Source organism: Thalia democratica, chromosome 6, assembly GCF_965202585.1.
Source record: "Thalia democratica chromosome 6, ktThaDemo2.hap1.1, whole genome shotgun sequence".
Lineage (NCBI taxonomy): Eukaryota > Metazoa > Chordata > Thaliacea > Salpida > Salpidae > Thalia > Thalia democratica.
In genome coordinates this window covers 1,767,747-1,787,939 of record NC_139170.1, presented here as the reverse complement: position 1 = coordinate 1,787,939, position 20,193 = coordinate 1,767,747, and the positions used below count along the sequence as shown (strand labels likewise).

Here is a 20,193-nt window from a genome sequence, read left to right as displayed (position 1 = left end):
ATTTATGTAGTATTTTTAAACAGAAACTTTTTTAGAAACTGTACCAGTCCTTTTTTGTTTTGTACACTTTTAAAATAGTCATTCATGATTGATATAGACACAAAACATTATTTTAACTTAGTTGTTAAGTTGTTCTATTCAGTAAATTCAGTTTAAACATACTTTTGAGCATTTCTTGTTTTTATTTTAAATGTAAGACTTTGTCAGAAATAATGCTTATACAATTACAAAGTTTTCTAAACGAATTTTGTAATAGTCTTTGTTTTATTCAATACAACACTATTTTCAGGTAATTAAGTTAAAGTTTACAAACTAGTTTAAAATTCCTAAATTATTTTCCTTTAAAGTCATAAAAAGGTTGTGTGAAAAATCAACTTAAAAAAACAAAATCTTTATAAATAAATAGTTCTTAACTTTAAACTTTTGTTGTATTTTATTTTAAGCTTACTTTTTGGTTTCGACATATGTGTAGTATACATTATTATACTTATTATTATCATAGATTGTTATTGTAATTAAATATTAATAAAATGTTTTTACGATGGACGAAAACGAACAACAGACTAATGAAAATCAAAATGAGAAATCTGAACATTTTATCAAAGAAAATAGCTCAGAAAAACTAAAAATATCTACAAATAGCCAAAAAGACGAACTAAATTTTATTACTCATATTCATGTAAAATCAGAAATACCTATTAGCATTAAAATTTTGTCTTTCTTTACTAAATTAATTTCTCAATGTTCACTTAAACGGTTTACAAATATAAAAGAAATTGGCCAAGGATCATACGGAAAAATTTTTAAATGTTTTGATTCAAAACTTAACGAAGAAGTGGCTTTAAAAGTTTTTAACAATGAAAATCATATTTTCTATTCACAAGAAATTAAGGCTTTAAACATGATTAAAGAAAACGACCCCGAAGACAAATTTAGTTGTGTCAAAATACTAGACGTTGGTTTTTATAAAAATAGTCCGTGCATTTTCATGGAACTACTTGGTGACAATCTTAATACAGTAATAACACAAAACAATAGAAAGTTTCCAGTAGAAAAAGTAATAAAATTTGCTCAAGACCTCCTAAATGCTTTATACTTTTTGCACAATATTTGTAAAATGGTCCACACAGATATAAAACCTGAAAACATAGCAATTTCAAATTGCACTGATAAAAACTTTACAGTAAAACTAATCGATTTCGGAAGCGCTTGTCTCGGCCACTACGCGAAGCCGCAAACCGTAACGAGTTTAAACTACAGGGCACCAGAGGTGGTGTTGAAGTTAGGCTGGAATGAAAAATGCGATGTTTGGTCGCTGGGTTGCGTTCTATTCGAGCTTTTAATTGGAAAGCGATTGTTTGATGAGAAATCTGAAATCGGTTTAGTGAAAAAATTTGCAGACATTTTAGGACCAATACCAAATAATATGATTTTTGGAAATAGCGAAAAATTTTATGATAAAGATGAATGTATTGATTTAAATAATGCAAAAGGACAGTTGAATGTCAATTTAAAGGCACTGATTCGTAGTTATCTAGGAACATTGACTAAAGATGTAGATGAAGTTGTTGATTTGATTTCTCACATGCTGTTGTACAATCCAGTTAAAAGAATATCCTCAAATGATGCTTTAAATCACCCTGTATTTAATTTTCAATAACAAAAGTTTGTAAATGTAATGTTTTAGTAATTTTATAATTAAAAAGTCGTTAACTTAGTTTTATAGTCTTATTTTGTTGTACATTATTTAGAAATAATCTTAGTTATTAAGTGAACAACATAAGATAATTAAAGTGTTAATATGATTTTTAGTGTATAAAAATTTGTTAGCAATTATAAAAAACGAACTAAAAGCAGAAAAAAAATCAACTTTTATTCAGCGTAAATACTCAAGTCAAAATTTTATTTAACTAAAATTATTACAAGAATTGTTGAAAATAAATTTAACATAGTATTAAATAGTTTTTTAACCAAAAGAAACATTGTAAGAAAAGTGAGGCTTTTCAACGAAGTTTTAAGTTTTCAATTTAACACTGTCCTGGACAAGATATTAAAAGGTATCCAAGTGGTACACGACTCAATAACAGAAAGCTTCTTCGTGCACTAGGTCCTAGGACCAAATGTTTTGAGCGTATTTTTATCGTTCAATATAACTAACAATTAAAGGGAAGACACTTCTTAAATCAATTATTTGTATTTGAAAATTATTTATTTATTCAACTTTATTTATAGTTGTTGATTTTTACTAATTTTCTTAATAAAAACCTTATCGAGAAAGCTGCTGTTAAATTTAATTCTTATGACATTTTGATATTTATTTATACTCAATAAATTTAAGTAAATAATAACTTTAATAACAAATTTAAGTATCAGGTTTTTAGTTCAACTAAAAAAAGTTGGTAATTTGTATTTCTTCTTACGAAACAAAACCTTGTATATCAGACTTTAACAACTCAATAATAATAGAGTTTATAAGTATTTTAAGGTACTTTATAAAAACAAACAAATTCAATAATAAATAATTTATTTCAAACGTAAGATGGCAGCAATGAGTTGTAAACGGCACAAATTGTCCAAAAAAAAACGAGTTCAACATTCAAAAAATGAGACAAAAATGCTGATGGTGAGGTAAAAAAAAACAAGACACATTTTAAAAGCAATAAAATAAAAATAAAGCACAAAATCAAAAGAGCAATAAAGTTATGAGGACGCTCTGATAAAAACAAGTTTAAAACAAAAACTTATTTTGTGTCAAAAGTGAAAACACAGTGCGCTGTATGAGTACTGTAGTACGGTTTTTGTGACGGAACCATCGAGTTTGTAGTACAAAAAGTGTTTTTAGTTTGATTTAAAAGGGAAAGTTTAATGTCCTAGGTGGTTTAGTATAGTACGATAGTGAACTTAAAGATATTAATTTGGGGTAGCACAAATAATTTCCGTATCATAAATAATTAATAATTTTTTTTGAAAGTAACCAACTTCTGCCCTTTTATATATTAAAGTACTTTTGCTACCTTATATCTTTAGATCCAACCTTTTTTTAAATATCTAACGATCTTACATTCAAACGAGCTACGAAATGAAGTAAAACAGCAACAAGAAAATTAAGTGTGCAAAATAAAATGTGTTTGTGTTAGCCGAGGAAGGAGGTGTGTCTTCTGTGGGGATCGCAGAGAGTCTGGATGCGACCAAGGAGCTCAGTATGAGATCTGTTGCGATCTTGGGGTGCCTCTGATTGATGAGAGCGTTCAATCTTTCAGCCTCGCTCTGACACACTTTGACCTGTTAGTGAGTTAAAAAGTTTACCTTATATATTTATGATAAAATATAATTGAAAAATGTGTTTTGTTTGTATACAGTACTCTGACATACTTTTAGCTGTTAGTTTTAGAAAAAGTTATTATACAGTCATGTTTTAACATAAAGCTCTTTTACAAAATACAACGGCTAAAAAAAAGAGATCTAAAGCAAATTAAAATATAATTTTAAGATATAAAACATTAAAGAACACACAAAAGAAAACTGATTTACTTGCTTATGAGAATTAAACTGTATTAGAGAGTACTAAAAATCAAAATTCTATATTCAAAACTACTCTCAATTAAACTATTACTTACCAAAACGTTATTGTTAGGATCTGATGGGACGATTAATACTGCAAGATCGTCTTCATCTGTCAAATGAGTCCAAAGTTTGCATTCAAACACGTCAATAAACCTTCCCAGATGAAGAGACACATCTTTTACAGTAACCACATCTAATTTTAAATGTTTTTTTAAGGATTTATGTTCATTTAATTATTGACGAGCTTATTGAAACAGAATAAGAGTTAAATGAAACAAGATGTTGTATATACAGGTTTAGAGTTAAATAGATTTCCGCTACTTCTTATTCAGCATTTTTATTAATTATTTTTCAATCATTTAGTAAAAGAACAGTTTTTTTTATGCATATTTGTAAACTTCTAAGTTTTAAACACGCTTAGTTATGTTTGTTACCTTAAAAGATGTTTCACTCGTATCGTTTTCATGAAAACAGGAAGCACTATTAGTTATAGAAAAGTCATAAATTCCTCTAAGGAAATAATAACATTTTTGCAATTTTATTCATAAATGCACAGTGTAAGAAGTAATAAATACCTTTCCAAATTTGGTGTTCCTCATTGAGGACTACTTCCCTAATAAACTGTCGATCGAATAAAACTCTCATCATCCCTCCACATACAGGACAGCACGAATTTGGCGGGAAAACTAGTTGGTCGGTTGAGCATGATGAAGCGTTATGTACGCATTCGACATTGCAACCTTTGAAAACATAATTTTTGAAGTAACTTTGGAACTCATTAAAAAAATTGGTCACTTTTTTGCAGGTATATTATTATATGGTTATAAACATACAAAGATACTTCTCTGTAAAAACCACATTAAACCAATAAAAAGTTAAGAATAACAATGAATTTCTTTTAGAGAAAACATTTAAACATGTATGTTTATGATAGTTGTTGTAAATTGAATATGAACTAAAGTTACATAACAAAATAAATTCGTATGGTTTGTTTTAAATGTTGCATGATATTCTTTTTTTGTAATTAGAACATTTTAAACGTTACATTAATTTGTTCAATACTTTTGGAAAGTTTACATTTTTTATGATTATAAAATTATAGAATTTTTATCATGTTCAATAATTGTACTCATATATATTTTATTTACCTTCAACGCAGGGTCCTTTGTACTGTGCAAGAGCGCCGCTAGTGGTAGCTTGACACACGTGATTATAAGTGACCCCATCGTATCCACATACTTTATTATTTTCATTATTCGTACATTCGTCCTAAAAAGTTATATATTATCACATACTTTATTTTTTTCATTATTCGTACATCCGTCCTATAATGTAAAAAAACTATGAATATTTATATTCTTATAAACTTTATTATTTATGCTACAAAAAGTTTTTTGACTGTGAAGATACTTGTTACTAACAACCAAGAAAATTAAAGGTAACTTTTAGCACACTTTTTATCATTAGCATCGTTATCAAATTAGTTGAATAAAAACAAATTTACGTATAGAATTATAAAACTTAATTTTTCTCTATAACATAAAATTATTATTTAAATTCTAAAATTAAAATTTCAAATCAATACACCAACAATACTTACCTTACATTTCCCATGGTAGGAAAACATGGAGTTTGAGTTTTCAGCTAAGGTGCAAATGTCTTTGTGGGTGATTGAGTTTTCATCGCAAACATTTGTTTGTGGGTTTGTTGCTAAGTGCATGTTTGAGAAAAAGAGAGAAGAAGAAAGAATTCTCTGTTTGACAATAATAAGTCTCTTAAAAAATGGTTGAATAAATTTGTTTATAGAAATTAAAAATTTGTTTAAATTAACAACCATATAATTGTTTTAATAAAGTTGGTGAAATTTGTTTTTTGCTGTAAAGTTTAGAAAAGCGTTTAAAAGTGTCAAAATTTTAATATAGAAAAACTATAAGCAAAATACAAGCAAAAAAAAAAAAAAAAAACCTCATATTTATTGTACTTCATGTCGTAGTTGTCAAAAAAGCTACCTTCGTGTTGCAGAACCGCATTTTTTATTAATTTCTTGCATTTTCTTTGTTTTGGAATGCACTCGTATTGTGGACACTTTTTTGACGGCCCATAAGCCAAACAGACCCTTTTTGTCGGCGTACATCTGTTTCAAAAATTAGTACATTGAGCTATTAGAAAGTAAAATCAAAAAATGCTTAAAAAACAATACTTTGATGTACAAGATAAGCTTGCGAGTAAAAGGTTATTAGAATAATGGCATTACACTTTAAAATTAGTTTTAACTCCTTATAATATATTGAAAACATTTAGTGAAACTTTAAAGATTATTTGAAAAGCTATAAAAATAAAGTTTTGTGTGTTTAACATGTTTTAGTTTTTCTTACTTTTCGTTTCTTTTACACGGGTTACTTTCACATGTCTCTACGTTTGACATAGATCGTGACTCGCAAAACTGCTGACAATCATAGCAATCCAAAATATTTTCACCGCACGGTGGAGTTAAAGAGCAATCACATTCTGTAAACATATTTAGTTTTTTATTTGAGTCTCTATAAAACATTTTCTTGCGTAATTAAAGAGTTGTTATTAAATTACATACTAAAACAATCTTAAACGTTCTGAAAAGTTTTACGTTATAAACAACTATTGTATTGTTTTTAAATTTTGTACAATACTAATAAATTTAATTTTTGAACAAAAAATAAACTTACTTTTTGCTCTGTTAGGGTTTTTGCAACTTTTCGATTTTGTGCATAAAACTTTCCCATTGAAACAAGCACAGAAATTGCAGTTGCTTTCGAATGTTTGGAGGTGCACTGTGGGTAAATAAAGTTTATATATAATTGTAATATACGAATCATTTGATATTTTTAGCAAGTTCAAACAACCACAGACCATTAGTACACAAAAAAACTAAAACTTTAGCCTGCTAGTTACTAAATAAGATACTACTCAAAAAATGATGCAATGCTTTAAAAGCGTAAAAGTAAGCTAACATTTATTAAAAGTGGAAAGAAAACAATTTGAAATTAAAAAATATTTAATTCAACAAATTTTGTGTCCAAACATTTATATACAGTCTTTGGTTTTTAATATATTTGAAAATAAATACTTTAAACTAAGCTAGCTCTCTCTTAAATTATGCACTCTTTTCTGAAATCGTTTAAATAAATAAAATAATTAAAACAAACAAAAACTAACTCATCACTCTTTCATCGACCATGCATTCTTTCCTGAAATCGTCGATGCAGTAATTAACTTTCAGTTTTCTCAGCTTGTGATTGGCTGATCGCGCGTCGCACACCGCCACCTCCCGGCAGTTCCCGCCACTTTCACCGCCACCGGAGGACGTGGTGATCACGTGACCGTGCGGGATTGAAGCCCTGTTGTCCAATGAGCATCCTGAAAAATGATTGAGTTTTTAATTTGTTTAATGATTGCTTAGTTGTGTAAGCTGTCAGCACAGAAACAATAGAAAAATGTGTAAATAAAAAAAAAATAGTACTTATATTATTGTTTAACAAAATACTTTGATATAAATAAATAAACCGTGCTCATAAATAATTAATTGCAAATTATTTGTGTTGAGCTTTCAAACTCACTTATCTTTTACAAACCGATTAACTTTAATCTAACTGTTATTCAGATTTTTTTATGAACAAATAATATTCAAACCTGGGACGCAAGTGGTTGCAGAGTAGATGTTTACGTCACGATTCACTAAGCACACCTCATTTTCCTGACACTTGAGGGCGTTGTTGTTGCCACAAGGTGTCGTAAATGGCGTCCCTGACGACATTAGGGCGACAGCTAGCGATGAAGATTTTCTTACCACTTTATCTGATTGAGCTGGGACTGTTCGAATGATAAAATAAAACTAAGATAGATCGTTGACTTTTTCCAAAATAAAAAGCAATATTTTATCATATCGGAAACAAAACAATAGAACTTGATTGTTCGAATGATAAAGGAATTAATACTTTGGAATATTTCCAGTTAAATATCAACTAGGTATTATATTTAGAATAAAAGCGTAGAAATTTAGATAAATATGGTAACTTTTTGTTGAGAACTAATAGCTTAATTTAATGTTAAAACATTAAATATAAATCACCTTATATCAAACACAAACTAATGTTTTCTTTCGTAACTAAGTAACTTTAAAGTATAATATATACAAACAAACCTGTATAAGTTGAAAGTTTTATGCAAGTAGTTTTCTTGTGAGAATATCCAGAATTTATTATTTTGTCACAAACACTGTTTGATTTTCTGTAATCGTGTTCTTCTACACTACACGAGGATAGCATGTCTAAACAGTCGTCTCTGTAAATAAAAAGTTATAATAAAGTACGAAAAAATACCTTTTCTTTTCTAAGCTTTTGTATATGTCATTTAAGTTGTTACAAAGCTTTAATACAAAATTTTATAAGTCAGAAAACGGTTTAAACTTCTACCTTAGTTTATTGTTTTCTGAATAGTTTAATTTTTAACTTAAGTTGACTTAAAGTTAGTATTACAAGCAGAACGATTGTTGTTTATAGAGAACAGGATTAAATAAAATATTTTATCCTACTATAAAGGTTTAATCTGCAGGAAGTAAAAACAACATTTACAGGTGCGTTTGTCAATACAACCAGTTGTTACATAATAAACACTGTTGAGCTACTTTTTATGAACAACAGCTTTTATTTCTACAGATATAATAAGTTAAATTCAAAACTCAAGCAGTGACATGTTATAAAGGTATAATAAATGCGTTTCAAGAAACAGAATAAACCACTCTAGATATTTGCCAAACCCTCAACATCTCACTTGCAAATAATATAATCCCCTAAATACAAACTGCAAGCTTATATATTTGTGATGCAAAGTAATTTATCAATATCTCACTTGCAAATATTAAATTCCCCCAAGTAGGAACTGCACGGCTTTATGTTTATGATGCAAAATAACTTAACAATATCTTACTTGCAAATATTAAATTCCCCTAAGTAGGAACTGCACGGCTTGATATTTATGATGCAAAATAATTTATCAATATCTCACTTGCAAATATTAAATTCCCCCAAGTAGGAACAGCAGGGCTTGACATTTATGATGCAGAATAACTTAACAATATCTCACTTGCAAATATTAAATTCCCCTAAGTAGGAACTGCAGGGCTTGATATTTATGATGCAAAATAATTTATCAACATCTTACTTGCAAATATTAAATTCCCCTAAATAGGAACTGCACGGCTTGATATTTATGATGCAAAATAATTTATCAACATCTTACTTGCAAATATTAAATTCCCCCAAATAAGAACTGCAGGGCTTTATGTTTATGATGCAAAATAACTTAACAATATCTCACTTGCAAATATTAAATTCCCCTAAATAGGAACTGCAGGGCTTGATATTTATGATGCAGGCGATTGCTTTCCACTTTTCTGTCTCGCAACTGTCCACAGTTTCCAGCTCGATCATGGAAAAACCGGGAATTTTTATCTTCTTGCTCCTCTTCCAGTCCCTGTTAAAGTTTGATTGCTTTGCTTTAAAACGGAATACTTGAATCTCTTAAGTTTGCAAAAATGGTTGATGAAAATACATTTGCACTAGGTATATATTCTGTTTAAGCCTTCTTTTGAAAGATTTCTTACTTTATTCTTTTAAAGTTTTAATTAACTACCAAAATAACTATAGCTCTAAACAAAAACTTTCTTAGTAGTTATACACTGTTGTTTGTTTGGAAATGATTAAGAGTTTTCAAAAGTTTAATAAAATGTTGTTTTATTTTTTCAGTATCATAAAAAATTTTACTAACTCGAACATCCGTCTCGCCTCGTTATCCGCACGCTTGTTGCAGTTTCGGAAAAGCGAGGAATGGCGGTTATTAAAGTTTGTGCAAAACTCCATATTATTGCATCCAACAGTGCAGGGTTCACTAGCTGTTGAGGAGATATATGCATTAAAAAATAATTTGATAAATAAGTATTTATAAATGATAATACTAAAGATATAAGTAAGGTTAAATTTACAATTCTGTCTTGAGGAAATTAAGGTAAAATTTTTAAAAACATAATCTAAAACAAAAGACTAAAATTATTAAGACGATAAAACCTTTAATCTTTACATAAAAATTTCAATAGCAAGTAGCTTTTTTTTTGTTTAAGTTCTTAAAAAAATTAAACAAGATTTTTTTAAACCGACAAAGTATATTTTTTAATTTCTATTTTCTAGCCGGTGCTGCCAAGCTTTAGTCTACAATTTTAACCGCGTGTAGCGCCATCGAGCATAAACTTATTTTAATCAGATAAAATGTTGACCTTTTGGTGAGTAGTGTTAAATATCAGCAAGGTTTCCTAAACACTAAACCGCTAAATTGATACAGGGTGCCAAGCGAATGCGTTATAATGTCATAATTAAAATCAGCGTTACGAACTTAATCGAATTACTTTGTGTATTTAGATAGTGGCTAGTCAGACTGGTTTTACTACCGCAAAACTATTTGAAGTTTGTTGATAAAAAATTTAGGTTTTTCAAGAAAAAGACTGTATATCGTGTGTTAAATGGTTAAAAGATTAGTTTCGATACAAAAATTAATCAGAATGTGTGTATTTAAATAAAAGTGCAATAAAACATAAATAGATATAACAAAATTCAGCAAAAAGTTTTCAAGTTTAGTACACATTTGACTATAAAGTTATTTAAAAGTAAAGTTTTGATATAAAAATAGCCAGTATGTTTATTAAAATAAAGGTTTTATAAAAAAAACAAACTTTCAGCAAAACAGTGCTTCATTTCGTACTCTTGTTGCTGCTTCATGCAACTTTGCTCAAAAACTTCCCATCGGAAGTGCGAAGGTTGAATAGCAGGGTACAACTGTTAAATTAATTAAATTTAAAAAACTTACAGTTTAGTTTTATCGGAACTGTTTAAAAATAAAATATTGTTTTTAGTTATAGTTATCGTTAAATACCTAAAATAAAAGCAATGAAATGTTTTGAATTTTATACTAACTCTTGAAATAGTGAACTTTCTTCACTTTTTTACTAAATTTATTTAAGTAAGTATCATTAAAAGGATCGTTAAGAAAGGTTAAGAAGTATAATTTAGTAATAATAGTATAAGTAATATCTTAAAATTAATAAAATCAAAATAAAAAAAGCGAACCTTCAAACACTCATCCCTGCAATTTGAGCTCCACGCTTTGTGGCAGCACTGAGTTGAAGTGGTCAGCGGGAGTTCCCCTACATCAGAACTGTCCTCGTTGATCAAACAAGTCCAGAAGGGATCCAGCAAGCTGATCTTGCCACACTTCTTCTCCAGGTGATCCACTATGACTTCAGCGTCGGTCTCTCTCTGGTATATGTCCTTGCATGCTCTCCGGCATCTGGAGTTTGGACTGATCTCGCAGCATCTGTTGCCTGGAAGTTAAGGTTTAAGTAGCTAATTTAGATTTATTGCATGTTGGAGTTCTTATTAAAAGAAAAAGCCATTTAAAAATTTGTAATTAGTCAACAAACAGCATTCTATCAATTATTTATCTTGTGTAAAATTAACAAAAAAGTATCTGCTATGAATTGGAAGATTTTTCGGATATCTGTTACATTATTTTTGATTAAAAAGTTACCTATTACTACTATTTTCAATTTTTACTCATTTATCAGCCGTTAGTGCAAAACAGCGATTTGCTCAAAAGATAACAAGTTTGTTTTTGCAATCATCAATCTCAAGTATAAAATCTCTGTCATTTAAGTAAAGTATCTTTTTGTTATATTTCTAAGCTAGTAAAAAACCACTTATACAACTATTTAATGCTAATCAGTAACATCTACAGAATTGTTAGTTGCTATAGTGAATACAATATGGGTGCTTCTTGACCTTTGTTATTAAAGTTTCAGTTGTTATTATTGAAAAGGCAACTATGAACTAACTAGCATGTAACTTAAATAGCATTATAGTCTACAAAACATCTTAAATTTTATTGTTGCCAATGTTTTTATCGTGCCAGATTAAGTTAATAAAAAATAAAATTCTTAGCTATTTAATCACGTTAATTTACCAAGATCTGTCATGATTACGACCTTATAATCTAGAGGAAATATTTATAAGCATTTTATCAAGATTTGATACTTTTTGCCTTTAGCTAAAATTTCCTCAACTGTTATTCTCGTTTAGGAGATTACATTTGTTTTATAAATAAGAAAATTTACTAATTTCCGGAGAAATCTAGCTTTAATTATAAATGATATGAGCTTCATACTTGAACCTATTTTTATCTAAACTTATGCTTCTTATTTAACCTCTTTCCCATATATAAATGAGGATTCATATATAGAACTACTTTTATGTTATTCAGTTTATATTTATAGCTAAGCTGTGAAACTTTGAAAGTTTTATGTAGTTTGAAGTGTTGGTGACAATTAGATACTTATTTATTGAGTTAAAAACTATACAAAAGACATTTTAATTGATGTTTTGACACAAATAGCGATATGATCAAATTAAAACTTGTTACTTTTTAGAGCATTTTGATAGCTAAAGATTTTACTGGGTTTAATTTAATAAGTTTAAATCTTTTCGCATCAGCAAAACGTTCAAACCAGTAAAAAAAAGTTGCCACTTTACAAATAAAATTATAAAATCATAGTAATAAAATGGCTCATGAAAATGTTAAAAACAAGACTTAAAAGTTGTTGAAAGAAAAACTAAGTTGACCAGTGATTTTCAGCAAAAGCTTTTTAATTAAAGTACCAGAAAATAAAAAAACAACTAGAATATAATAACATCAACTTACAACAAAAATATGAGTTTAAAAAAGAACCAGTTTAAAAGTTACCATAATTATACTAATTTTCAACACTAAAATGTTTTTAACCAACACGTTTTAGTAACCTGAGGGCCTTTAGTTATCAAGCTAATAAAACGGTAATAAAAATAAGTTAATAATGACCAAATAATTTCTAAACGCAGGTGTTAATACTACCAAAAATGTCATAATTACCCGACAAAAAACTAGTTTGAGACTTAGTAGAGATCTTTTAAGGTCAAATATTAATAAAATGTTGATAAATAAAACTAGTACTAAGTTTATACTTTATCATATTGATAAAAACGGAAGTAAAAACAGTATAAAGTTGGTTCATCGTAATTTTAATAAAAGTTATTATAAATACTTTAAGTTTTCTTACATTCAAAAAAAATCTGATAAAACAAACTGGTTTTGCGGTGATTTCTTAACATTTAATAATAACTAAGTTGTAAACTTAATTAAAGTAAGTATTAAAAAAATACAATACTAAAATAAGTTCAAAATAAACTTTAAAAATACAATCAGATAAAACCAACTTGTAATAATAACAATAATAGTAATAGACGTTGCAATAAAATTAAAAGTGACCAATACTAACATATTAAAGAGTTTTGTCAACAATTTTTTAACCAAGTAAGAAAAATAAATAAGAAGAAAATCAACCAACTTGTTTTTCTTGTGTTTCTGTTCCCCCCAACGCAGGTTGCCATTTTGTTGCCGCACTCTGATCTGACGTCACTCAACAGCTTCCTCGGTATGACGTCATTGTTGTGACGCAGTTTGATGACGTCAGCGCACCTCTGCTCGCACTTGAGGGGCGTGACGTCATGACTCATTCTGTGTGGCGTGCAGCATCTGAGAAAAGTCATAATAAAAATAAAATCGTACGTTTTAATCAAACAGTTACCTATTGCATTGATTCTTTTGATAAAATAATATTAGCTTGTATGGGAGTTTTAAACTGTTTTTATGATTTCCAGTAAAAGTATATTTTATGTTTTTAAATTTACACTCAACTTTCAATTAATAATGCTAAATTCGTTATGTTTTGGTAATATCAAAATTACTTTGTTCATAAATATAAAAAAATGCATTCCAGTATTAAAAATAAGATAGTTTATTTTTACATTTTTTCATGATAGCATTACTTAAGTAATACTTGCAAAACAAAAACTGTTTCTAAATCAAAAGCTAAAAATAGAAACTGTTTGTTTTTATAGACGTTTGTTTAAAAAGTACAAAAAGTCACTAAAGGTCTAATATGCTGTTATGTAAATTGAACTATGTTTAACTGTTAAAAAACTAAACAAAGACATTTATTCTGACTGCATTTTATTTTAAGGTCAATGAAGTTTAGTTTCCTACTTTTAAGTTTATAAATGCAAACAATATTATACTTTTATTATAGTACATAGTTAGTTTTAAAACTTAAAAGTTTTCGTACAAAAAGTTACTGCTTTAACTTATTTTACTCTAGAGTACACTAAAGTATCTATCAAAAAAAATATAGTTTCTACTTTTGCTTTATTATTAAGTACTATCTATGCCACTTTATAACAAAATAGTTTCACGATATACGAAACTATATGTTTCATTATTGACCTTATTTAGTAAAGTTTAAAAAAATAATCTTGACTTTTTTGACAAAAAATGCTGTTTTTTAGGGTCAAAAAGTCAAAATGTTAAAGAGCTAAAGATTTTTTAAATAGGTTTTAAAAAAGCAATTTAACTAATAGTTTACATTTTTTATTGAAAATAATTTATTGGTTTGCTATAAATTTGTTCCACGAAATTTTAAATAACTTTTACTACCACTAATTTCTTTAAGCTGTTTTGTTTTACAAACTAACTAAAACTATTTTTTATGTAAACTAACTTTAAAAAATTTTTAATTACTTTTTTTTACATATTTCTAATACTCTATAAAACCAGAAGTTTCCTTAGTTTCTTCACAAAAATTTAAATATGAACAAAACATAAATCGGTTTAAAAAAGACTGAAATATTGTTATATGCATGTACGAACTTGAAATAATGAAATTTCTTCAAATTTTTTAAACACTTATTTCATTACTCCATCAGCAATTTCCTGAAATTGTTCATGAAATTTCAAACAAATTTCAACAATTTAACAATTGACCAATTTACAGTTACCAAAATTGAGTTTAATGTCCCAACCGCTTTACAACTGTCGCAAGTGTGAAAGAAATTACCCCTTTTTACCGACACACCATTTATCCGAAAGTAGATTTGTTAAATGATAAGAAAATCACCCGTTTAGTAATAAACCCGTAAATCTGGATAAGGTTACTTTTACATACGTTAGAAAAGCAATTTGAAACCCTTTATCGCGTTAGATAAGCTTCAATTGTTCTTTCTGTTGTTATTTGCGTGATATATTCAAAAATAACGGGCTTTTTATAGTTTCTAAAGCAGAGAAAAAAGACTATACGGATGTGTTTTAGTGAGAAAAATATAGAAACAAACCTCTTGCTTTTCAAGTTTTTTTTTTAGAATTGAATTAGAGCAGTTTTTAGAAGCAAACCGTTTTAAACTTAATTCTAAAAATTTTGAAAAGCTATAGTTTGTTTTTCTAAAATAAAATACTTCCTAAATATTTATTTTATTAAATTTGTTCTCCAAAGCTTCCTTCAAAAGATACTTCGTAGAAAGAAATTTAAAACATTTTGAAACTTATAAAGTGTATATATTTATTTAAATTTATGGTAAATAGCTTTTTATGAAAAGTTTTGTTTATAAAAACTCAATGAGTTAATTTAAGCGCTTTAAAAAATTTTCAATGTGTATTAGTTTTTTTTCGAATGTAAATGATAGCTTTAAAACAGAATGTAGATTAGAAAATATTTTATAACAGATCTCTACTAAATTAAGCAAATATTATTATTATTTAGTAAATACAAATCTAAGTTGAACTATCTACAACCTTAAAATACAATAATAAAACCAAAAAAAATGTATATAATAATTTAAACAAATTGCAGCTAGTTCTTATCTGTTAAAAATAACTATTGCTGTAAGTAAAAACAGAGCTATTAAATTCGTACAAATAAGTTATTGTACTTAATTTCTAAGTTTTTACAGTCATATAGTTTTATGAAATGTTTGCAAATATAATAAAACTAATATTTTTTCAAACATACTTGTTTATGTTTTTTTGAAGGGACACACACGAAAAAAATTCAGATTCCTTCGTAGTAGAACAATTGACTGTGATGCCGTCAATAGAAGAAATCTGAGAAGAAAATTTTGCTTTTAATTTTTATCAAATTAAATTTAAAGTTAAAAAATTAAATACTTTAGTTTGTTTTCACTAAACAATATTATACTTACAAGCAGCAACTTATAGCTGAAAAACCAAGTAGTGTTGAAAATTTTTGAAAGATAATTAGTTTTTAATGTCCCCAAAAACCAGTTTTACAGATCAAAACTCAAGTTAACATTTTAAAAGGAGCATTTTTTCATAATATTTCTAAAAACAAGGCATTGTAACCTTAAAAATCAAAATTAAATTAATTTTTATTGTTTATTTTCAAACACACAGTGCTTGCAAACAAATTTTTATTTTATTAAACTTCACAGGTAAGTATGTCCCGGGGCAATTCGCTAGTAAAGTCGCGCAATGAAAAATATGAAATTTTATATTTTAAAGCTGCTTTTATTTTACTGCCGTTTAGCTGCTTTCTTATCGGAAGTATCTTGTTACAAAATTGTTCAACGACATTTCAACAGCAATATACAGCTTGCTTTTCAGTTGAATAAAAAATCGCGCCTTTTATACTTTTTATGTATTTAGGTTTTGTTTTAAAACTTTGCTATTTGAATAACCTTTATTTTTTAGATTATGTTTAAAAAAATTGCATACTTAAAATGTACACAATTTTATGTTGAAATTGTACAAAGTTGTTGTTAAAAAAATTTCTATCAACTTTTTGCAAGTTACAGCAATTTGCTTGTTTAAAATATTCGCGTTAATTTTTTTTAAATGTAAACAATTTACTAGTGATTTAAGTTTATCGCAAAACTACAGTTTCATAGTGATCATCAGTTATAATAATTAGATATAATTTGCAAATAAGTTGTTTACCACTATGAAACTGTAGTTTTGCAATGAGTTTAAAACGCTAGTAAATTGTTTTTTATCTCTTTAAATTTTAAATTAAGTAAAGTTTTATAAGCTTAATTTTAGTGATTTTGAATACATTTTTATGTTTAAAAACTCGATGAAAGACTTTTCAAGTTTACTAACAAAATAACTAGAATTTTTTATTTTAAATTAGTTTGAGCTACAATTTAATTAAATTATTTACATATTTAATAAAATTTACACTTTAATGTTTGAAATATAGGCGCTTTTAAAGTTGTTTCGATTTTATAACATTTCTTTTAAAATAAAATTATAAATGTAACATATAATGTTTTTTTTAAACTAAGACAATGTTGTCTTTTTGTAAATAAAATTATTATTAGTAATGTCTCCAAAAAAAATGCCGAAACCTTTTGTATTAAAATACTCTTCACACATACTAAATTTTAGAAAATATTAGACATGCATATAGGCTTATTTGAAGTTTTTTTTATACTTTTTACTTAAAAGTTGTGAATTTACTTTTTTAAATACCTAATAATAATAAAGTTTAGCCGTTTCAAAACCAGTTTTGACCAATATAAAACTCTTATCCTAACTTCATGTGATTTTTGTGGACAAGTTAAAAAATCTAGTGTTGCTTTATACTCAAATAAACTTGCAGCATTTTTAGTGGTTTTATTAGTTTTCAGCTATTTAATTATCGGAAATATCTCCTTACATTTTCACTTAGTCGCTTGCAACTTATACATGCATGTTGCCAATCAAAAAAATATGCGCTTTATATGAATTTTATGCTTAAAAACTTACTGATTTTGTTTCCTTTTTTTGTCATAAAATAAATTTAGAGTTTAATTTTCATGAAAACTTGTACCTTATCTTCACAAAGTTTTTAAACAGTTACAAAAAAATGTTATGTTTAACTAAAATTAAGTATATATTTTTTGGTGGTTTAAACTGTTTCTGTTTCGTTTAATTAACACATAAAAAAATAATATATATACCCAATACTTATTTGAGAACTAGAAACAAACTGAAGCCAGTAAACTTTTCACAACAGATTTTGTAAGGCTTTATTAGTTAACCTGAGAACATAAGGTATTTTAAAACCAAAATCAGACGTTATGTTAATCTATGTGGGTTTGAAAAATACTTTTGAGATTACTTAACAAGACTTCCGACTTGTAGCTTGTTAGAAATATAAAGTATTAGCAGCGGGGTGCCTTGAAAGCTTTTTGTGCGAACAACAAAAACTTTCTTAGCATTGTACCTTGAAAAGTAATGAAACAGCAACAATAACAAAAATATGCGGAAAAACTTCAAAGACTTTTGAATTGTAAAGATTTTTTATTTCTTTAAGTAAAAGTTTGATTTTTGTTTGTGTGTTTCTAATGAATTACACAGTTCGAACTAGTTCGAAAATGTTGTTCAAAAAGCAGGCTTTGTCGTATTTTTAACAAAGTTTCAAAAGGTTTATTGATAAAGAAAAACATTAATAAATTTAAATTTTTTTTTACTTAGTAGAAACTCTTATTATCTGTATATTTTTTTGAACTTTTCTAAAGGTTGATATTTACGAATACATTACAAGTTAAAAAAAATATATAACGTGAAAAATAATTTGTCGTGCAAACTTTGATCGCAATATCGATAAATATGAATGTTTGTTATTGTAAACTAAGTTGAACTTTTATTAAAATAATATTTTTAGAGATAATTTCTAGTTGAAAATAATACTCTAAGTCCAACTATCTACATAAACATATTATCTTAACAACAATTAAATTAATCATATATATTAAAAATAGTTCTTTTTCTATTTATCAAACTTTTAATAACTTAAAATAATATTATAACTTCGTTTCAGAAATTATTAAAAACAATTTAATAAAGCAATATACCTAAATCTTTGACAAATTCTAATATAAATTCGTTGCTTTCAACAAATAAGAAGCTTTATTTCAACTTTATTAACTAAATGTTAATTAAAATAAAGTAATTTAGAAAGCTTTATAAATTTTTCTCAAAAACTGCGTGAATATTTCAGCCAAGCAATACACTTAACGTTGAAAAAGTCAATAAAAATTCTTGGCTGTCAACAAATACCGTAAATTTTTTATTTAAATTTTTAATTTTTATTCAAAGTGTTGACAATTCACACGTCACCACCTCCTACGTCATTGCAAACACCGTGAAATAAAATCCCCTCAATAAAAACAATCCCCTCAATCAACTAGCGACTCGCGTTGTCACGGCGAATTGTTGCCAATGAAGTTTTGATTGACAGCCGTTTCAAGTTCCCATGGAAACAATTAAAACCACTGGACCTTAAAGTTCGACCCCAGAACAATTGGCGCCAAATGGGAGGTGATAATCTCTTTTTATTGGGTGATCCGATATGATGGGTATAGGGGCCAGGTTACCGTGACGACGTAATAAGGTTGCCATGGCGATACGTTCGGATGATCCCGGTAAGTTGATTGTGACGTAATAAGGTTTGAAGAACGAGTTAAAATTTTTGAGTTGAGTTTTAACAGGGGCTCGAACGAAAAGTATGATAATTTTTGTTTATATGCTTCGAAAAAAGTAGATCTATTTTGTTTCGCAATACATTATAAAGTGAAATTAACACCTAAACAATTCTTTTATGTTATCTTATTTTACTTATAACTTAATACATAAGTTGTTCTATAAATAAAACAAACTTTTTGAAGTCTCATCAAGTTTACCTATTACATTTCTGTTAAATATTTTCACACTAAGCAAAAACTCGACCAGTTTTTAAATTTTACTCTAAATTTTTGCTTTTGTATAACTGTACTCGATATATCTTTTACTGAAAACTTTTAAAATTAATTTTACGGTAGTTTATTCTAAAAACTAACTTTTTCACAGGATGATTTACATGAAGGTTCGATCGCATAAACACAACACTCAGAACCGAACCAAGAAGCTGTAAATAATAAATTTATTAATTTTCTTACATCATTAATTATATTTTACCTACCTTCTTTACGAATGATACCATTAAAAACAGTTATAAGCCTTTCAAAGACTTTTATGGTACAAAAATTGGTATAAACTAGTTTTTGATAAGTACGAAAAAACAAAAGTCTGAAAAATAATCTAGATTAATACAAGGTTTTTTAAGCTAGTTACAAAATAGTTGTTCGAATAAAATTAACTTTTAAATACCTTTTGTTATTCCGGTTCCAAAAAGTAAAGCAAATAATAAATAAAAAGCTTGCCGCTTCATTTGTCAGTTTATACATCTAACAGAGAAGAAAAATATACTCTCTAGTCAAAAATTTTTGGAATTATATGTTTTTGATAGTTTAAATAAAGCTGTAAAATTGCATAAATAAACATTGTTCGGTACATTACAAACAAAAAAGACTTATAAGGTAAAGTTTGAACTGTGTTACCAACAAAAAACATTCTATGATTTCAGTCCATGAAATTACATTATTCCTTGCAGGTGTTTTAATTTCTTGCTTCAATAAAAAAGTTGCGGCTAAACTTTGAATTTCAAGCAAATTTAACTTGCCAGTCATATATTTATTTACGTATATACATACATATACGTACATAAAATACCTACAAATTCCATAAAATTCTTGCTTTTCAATAAACTTTAAACCAGCAGAATTTGGTTGTTTATTAACCGGATCCGAAGCGATCATAAAATCAGCGTATTTTTTGTTTTTAATCACAAATATCACTGATTTAAAA

The 20,193-nt window shown here is 27.3% G+C and overlaps 2 protein-coding genes across 2 annotated transcripts; one reads left to right on the top strand and one right to left on the bottom strand.

The window, feature by feature from the left end:
• Positions 1 to 901: 901 nt before the first annotated feature.
• On the top strand, positions 902 to 1,660 carry LOC145838053 (dual specificity protein kinase CLK2-like). Its single transcript, XM_082945582.1, has one exon. The coding sequence runs from the start codon at positions 902 to 904 to the stop codon at positions 1,658 to 1,660; it is 759 nt and encodes a 252-aa protein (XP_082801708.1).
• Positions 1,661 to 2,507: 847 nt separating this feature from the next.
• Positions 2,508 to 19,800, bottom strand: LOC145838287 (reversion-inducing cysteine-rich protein with Kazal motifs-like). Its single transcript, XM_082945855.1, has 19 exons — positions 19,657 to 19,800; positions 19,347 to 19,414; positions 15,518 to 15,609; positions 13,025 to 13,212; positions 10,716 to 10,969; positions 10,322 to 10,424; positions 9,367 to 9,490; positions 8,917 to 9,072; positions 7,742 to 7,881; positions 7,231 to 7,410; positions 6,757 to 6,957; positions 6,267 to 6,371; positions 5,940 to 6,072; positions 5,530 to 5,698; positions 5,165 to 5,317; positions 4,713 to 4,833; positions 4,140 to 4,304; positions 3,618 to 3,757; positions 2,508 to 3,282 (listed from the first exon to the last, which is right to left on the bottom strand). The coding sequence occupies exons 1-19, from the start codon at positions 19,715 to 19,717 to the stop codon at positions 3,073 to 3,075; spliced, it is 2,763 nt and encodes a 920-aa protein (XP_082801981.1). The 5' UTR covers positions 19,718 to 19,800; the 3' UTR covers positions 2,508 to 3,072.
• Positions 19,801 to 20,193: the final 393 nt, after the last annotated feature.